Raw genomic sequence first — 6,268 nt, forward strand, 5'->3', positions numbered from 1 at the left:
TACTTAGTCACATAAAATAACCATATATTTTTATGTTATTTTATGCTTAGAACATATCAATTTACCAAATACTTTAATTTTATTTTACTACCTTTTAAACTATCAGTTTTTTTTTTACGCAATTTTAAACTACGAGTCAGCTTATCAGCTAAATTTTCGACTATCAACTAATTTTTAGTTTAATTTTACCCAGATAAAACCTTAGTCACACCTAATTTCTAAGCTAGTCTGCTTTTTTTTTTGTGGTAGAAAGTCTGCTTTTAAAATATATATATATAAAATAAACCGCTAAATGGGTTAACTTAACGCCAACTGGCTATAAAAGAAAATTAAAAACAAAGAGGCTAAAATCAAACGAAAAACACTTGAAATGAAATGTGTAAGACCTAGCTAGCAGCTCTCAACTCAAGTACTTCTTTTAACACGTCACAACCCATTCATTCGATTTCCCCTTTCTAATGTAAATTTCTTTTGTTGCAGCAATTCATTCATAATCGTCTTGAAGAATCTTCGTAGCTTTCTCCCCTAACAGGTATACCTAATCTTCAAAGCAATTTTTACTTATCTGATACGAAAAGCTTTTTTTTATGCATCCCTATTTTGTTGGATATGAATCCATAGTCAAATCAGTGTGATTATAGTAGTTTAACATTTTACTAATTTAGGCTTTGTGCACGCAATTTAGTAATTTCATTTAGTCACGCTACTGAGCTATGAAGCACGGACACAGATACAAATTTAGGTTTTGTGCACGCAATGTAGTAATTTAATTTAGTCACGCTAGTGAGCTATGAAGCACGAACACAGATACAGATACAAACACCAGACACACTGACATGTCGACACCAATAATATTTTGAAAAAAATGTCATAATTTCAATGTAATCATAAGTGTCAGCGTCGTGTCAGTGTCGGACTGACGCGTTTTTGACACGTGACACACCTAATCCGAAGAGTGTCCGTGCTTCATAGCTAGTGATTTATATTTTTGTGTAACGCTAGGCTTTGTGTGTCAATTTTACTTTTTTTAGTATTTTTCACAAATGTCTAACATGAAAAAATTAGAGGTTAAATGAGGTTTTGTTCCGAGCTGAAATCCAAGGCATCGTGTTTCCGAGACATTGTCTGCTTTGGAACTTTGGTGAATCCTCGCATTTTGTTCTTATGGGTATAGATTACTGCATGATGAATTTTTTGTTACAATAGGAAAGCTAAAACTAAAATGCATCATACATATTATAACTAACTGATAATGTAATGATCTACAATTAGCTGATGAGGTTTACATTCAAAATTTAAAATACAAGGATCATGTTGACCTATATATTAAAGAATTTATCTTCGTACTTTGTAAATTAATATAATTCTTTGACTATACTTCTCTAAATTTGATTCTAAGAAGTACTCAGAGTTGTTTCCTTAGTGGCTTTCCATGGTTGGACTTGGTGCATGAGTGAATTCTAGTTAATTACATATGTTTTACATGTTTGTAGTTAATCCTTATTCACAGTTTATACATTATTCGATTTAGCTTGTGATTATGTTAATAATTCTAGGCCAAGATACATGCTAAAATGTTTCCTCTTTGTTTTGTTTGTAGTTAAGTTGATGGCTTCATCAAGTGACTCGTTTAGAAGTCTTAATGAAAAATTTAATGATTTGATGAGTAGTTACGGCTGTAAAGATGGTGTATTAACCATCTTGGAAGAAATGTTAGAGATGTTAAATAGAGAGGATGACATAATTAACATGGAATCGATCATCGATATTCCATTGTTATTAACTAATCTCCACGCAGCATTAAATAATTTCGAACAATTTCGAGTTATTTACGCACCCGATGAGCTAGATTTTGAGCCGGATTCTGAGACTGCTCTGCCGCACTTCTGCTTTATACCAGCTGAGGGAGAGACAAGTCTCCAAAGATACACGAAAGAAGGCGAAACACACCAGCATGATCCTTTTGATACTTTTGGTGACATTCAAAAATACATCTGGCCAGAGGTAAATTTTGCAGCTATATTCTTCTGATTATTCCACCACATAGAAAATGCTAAGTTTTCATCGTAAAATCATTCTCCCCTGTTCTAATTATTCCACCTGCACATTGAATTAATTGTATTAACTCCAAGCAGTAGTTTTCTCTGATAGCCTGGACTGATTGCAGTAGTTTTAATTAATTGAATTATTTTATGTTGTCTGTTACATTTTTGCATTATAGTTCTTATAACAAATCATTGCTTTTTTTATTTGTATGAGTTGAAGACACACAAACAAATTATCCTTTTTTACTCTTCTTTCTTTTCAGCATTTTTTCATTTTATTCAAAACAGAAAACTTCAGTTTTCCACACACTTTTTCACTTTAAATGTATATTTTGTTTAAATCTGAACCAATTTAGCCTTACCGGTGACGTGTTTGTGTTTGGTGTACAATGTACATGTTAATGCTTGATATTTATATGTCTAATTAATGTGATCATGATTGCTAACTTCCAGATTAATGCAATCCGAGAATCAGATGAAGATGGTGCTGCACAGAAATTGGTTTTTTATATTGGAGGAAAGGAACAAGATTTTAACTTTTCTCTTTACCAAGCATTCCTTTGCCATTTTTGTTGAGACGATAATGATTTTGATATCTACAAAGAATTGTGGAGTTCTGACTCACCCCACATAATAACATATAGAAGAATCACCACAGATTCTGAAAAATTTGTTGAAAGTTTTGCTGATATGGAAAACCAAAGCCGGATTATTTTACAATTTGTTCGTAAAATTCATGATCTCGGCATAGGTTGCCCTATTGCCTTTGTTAATAATGGGTTGGATGAAAAGCTAGAGGAGCAGGTGGAAGATTATATTGGAGGAGAATTACCTACATACTTGCCTCCATGGTGGATTTATCTTATGCTTTCTTATCCGTTTTTGTTCAGTTACCAAACAAAGTGCAAATTTTTCAAACTGGCCGCATACTGGGATCGAAATTTCTCGGGAAGTATGGCAGAAGAAAATTGGTTGCAAGAAGACGTGATACTTAATGTGTCTCGTAACAATATCCTGGATCATGCCAAAGGATTGATGGATCAACACGCAAGTAATGCTATAAAACTCAGTGTGAAATTTTTTGATGAGCCTGGCATTGGTATGGGACCAACTTCAGAGTTCTATACCCTAGTTTCTAAAGAATTTCAAAAGTGTGGTTTAATGTGAAGAAATCATATCTCTCTTGGACTTTTCCCTCGTCCGATGTCAGACTCATCTATTGTAGAAGTATAGGTGAGTCTGACATTGGACGAGGGAAAAGTCCAAGAGAGATATGATTTCTCCACATTAAACCACACTTTTGAAATTCTTTAGAAACTAGGGTATAGAATTCTGAAGTTGGTCCATACCAATGTCAGGCTCATCAAAAAATTTCACACTGAGTTTTATAACATTACTTGCGTGTTGATCCATCAATCCTTTGGCATGATCCAGGATATTGTTACGAGACACATTAAGTATCACGTCTTCTTGCAACCAATTTTCTCCTGCCATACTTCCCGAGAAATTTCGATCCCAGTATGCGGCCAGTTTGAAAAATTTGCACCTTGTCCGGTAACTGAACAAAAACGGATAAGAAAGCATAAGATAAATCCACCATAGAGGCAAGTATGTAGGTAATTCTTCTCCAATATAATCTTCCATTTGCTCCTCTAGCTTTTCATCCAACCCATTATTAACAAAGGCAATAGGGCAACCTATGCCGAGATCATGAATTTTACGAACAAATTGTAAAATAATCCGGCTTTGGTTTTCCATATCAGCATAACTTTCAACAAATTTTTCAGAATCTGTGGTGATTCTTCTATATGTTATTATGTGGGGTGAGTCAGAACTCCACAATTCTTTGTAGATATCAAAATCATTATCGTCTCTCCAAAAATGGCAAAGGAATGCTTGGTAAAGAGAAAAGTTAAAATCTTGTTCCTTTCCTCCAATATAAAAAACCAAAAGAAGGGTGGTTAAAAAATTCTACAATGTTTTTTCAGGTTTTCACCCTGGGAACATATCCCACTGGCATTCAAACTTTTTCTATATTCACTGTAGAAGAATTTGAGGCTATCTTGTGTGGTGAAGGACAAAATAGTTGGAGTGTATGTATTAAATTTAGTTTTGCTTGCACCCCTAATCCCTATGCCTCCTCCTTCTATTTATTATTAATGATAACCATTTCTTGTTAATAGTTGGAGGAGCTTAGAGAGCATATTAACATCACTGATGGATATACGGCAGAAAGTGTTCCTATTGTGAATGTAAGTATTTTAAAATGACCCTAATAGTTTGGATGATATTTTTATGCCTTATTACTGAAAGATATCTATTCCTTTGTATAGTTGCTTGAAATCCTTCAGGGGTTCGACCGGGAACAGCGAAGGGGATTTCTACAGTTTGTTACCGGTACACCAAGGCTTCCTTCTGGAGGATTAGCATCCTTAAATCCCAAATTAAGAGTTGTAAAGGTTTGTAAACATTGTGCAAAGTTGTCTTAGTTGATGTATAATGATCGATTTTATGTGTTGCTAAAATAAATAGAATACTATGTCATTTATATCTATCAGTTTGGTTTCCTTTTGCACTTCATGTTGAATTTGTTTTTAAATGTTTGTATCATCTATTAATTGTTTGTGTTGACTGTTTGTGTTTAACAGATTTACGATGAGAAATGTTTGCCTAGCGCGGCTACTTGTTATAACCAACTTACGCTACCTCCTTACCTTTCAAAAGTAAGGATCATACTTTTTTTTCTTTCTTCACATTATTTCCTACCGAAACTTATTTTCTTAATTTTGACCATTAGAATAATTCTTTGGTACTCTTCATTTTCAGGACACGATGAAAGAAAAGCTTTTGTATGCCATAACAGAGGGACAAGAATCTTTTGACTATATATAAGTTCCCTAGATAAGGTCTCTAGGTTTTTCATGCACGGTTTGTTATACCTTAGTGACCAAGATTTTTCATGCACTGTTTGTTTGGATACCTTTGTTTGGGTACCTTGTGATATATTTGCTGTTTTTCCATCCGAGATTTTTCATTAGTATAATATTTTTGATGAAATTTCATGTTATTGTTAGAAATTCCTTTACCCTCGGAAAAGAACCGCACTGTCATTGATTGTTATGTGATGGTTTTCTGTTTAGCAGAGAAGGTTGTCTCGTGGCATCGTTTCTTAATCTTGGCTGGCTGTTTTGTAACAGGAACATTGTCTGATTAATTTTGTTGAGAAGGTTTGTCGCTTTGGTTGTACCTCAAAATCCATGTCCATATTGTAAGGGCGTGAAGTTAATGATTTTTTCATTTTCTTCGCTTATCCTTATGGTGGCATGGACCGAGGTCCTAAGGTGTTTAAACTTTCTCTTCCATCTCTGTTCCTCGCTTTGCAATCATGCTGTGTTTGGTTAAGTTCAAAAGTAGCAAATTTGCTATGTGGTCGTATGTTAAGTGTATTGGAATGTTCATTCTGTTCATATCATTTGTCTGCGAGCACTTGTTTAATTCTCTGTTGATTGGAGATCAACTTTAAGGGTGCCTTTTAATTGTTAGGGGTTAAGTGATGCAAGTTTTGGTTTGAATTGTGCAAGTATCCTTTGGCTTCCTTTGCTTTTTACCCTACGGCTGTTTTGTCTCGGTACAGGAGCTTTAGTTTTTTAGCTTTTGTTGTGCTATTGTTAATGTGCTAAATAACAGGATAGGTTGTTTACTTTATGTTGTACTCTTTATGTACTCATCTCTTGGATGGCACATCTTGTGCTTATAAGAATAGTGTGTTGTGTTTTTTAATAGAAGTTTTTCTTTGCCTCTTCAAACAAAAAAGAACCAGTTCACTTTGGATTCTACAATCCGAAATGAAGTTATTTTCGGATTGTAAGTTTCGAAAACGCTAGGTTGCGTTTCGTACCATCCAAAATGGTGTTTTATGGCGCTACAAACTCAGAGAACGCTTAGTTTCCAAACATATTTTTATTGCTACAAACCCAGAAAACGCTTAGTTTCGGAACATAGGTTCCGAAAACGTTCTGTTTCGTTAAGTACGATCCGAAATCGCTTTTCGTTTTGTAGTTTTGAATTTGTGTTATATGGCTACAAACCCAGCAACACTTCATCAATGTTGCAAAAATAGAGTTGTAGAGCGATTTTTAGGGTACGAAAAGGGGCGATTTTGAAGCAACCACTTTGATTCTTTCTCAATCATCTAGATTCATTAAAAGATTTTGTCTTGTCAT

At 34.3% G+C, this 6,268-nt stretch overlaps 1 protein-coding gene across 4 annotated transcripts; it reads left to right on the forward strand.

Annotated features, from left to right (window-relative positions):
- Positions 1-329: 329 nt before the first annotated feature.
- LOC123894510 (E3 ubiquitin-protein ligase TRIP12-like) lies at positions 330-5,797 on the forward strand. Of its 4 annotated transcripts, none has more exons than XM_045944521.1 (8): positions 330-379; positions 481-532; positions 1,601-2,004; positions 4,034-4,138; positions 4,229-4,297; positions 4,379-4,504; positions 4,694-4,768; positions 4,872-5,793. In XM_045944521.1, the coding sequence occupies exons 3-8, from the start codon at positions 1,609-1,611 to the stop codon at positions 4,935-4,937; spliced, it is 837 nt and encodes a 278-aa protein (XP_045800477.1). In that variant the 5' UTR covers positions 330-379; positions 481-532; positions 1,601-1,608; the 3' UTR covers positions 4,938-5,793. The 4 variants fall into 4 exon arrangements, with proteins under 4 accessions (XP_045800477.1, XP_045800479.1, XP_045800478.1 ...); XM_045944523.1 differs by having other exon boundaries at positions 353-409; positions 4,872-5,794; XM_045944522.1 differs by having other exon boundaries at positions 378-532.
- The last annotated feature ends 471 nt before the right edge of the window (positions 5,798-6,268 follow it).

Source organism: Trifolium pratense, linkage group LG7, assembly GCF_020283565.1.
Source record: "Trifolium pratense cultivar HEN17-A07 linkage group LG7, ARS_RC_1.1, whole genome shotgun sequence".
In the NCBI taxonomy this organism is placed as follows: Eukaryota; Viridiplantae; Streptophyta; class Magnoliopsida; order Fabales; family Fabaceae; genus Trifolium; species Trifolium pratense.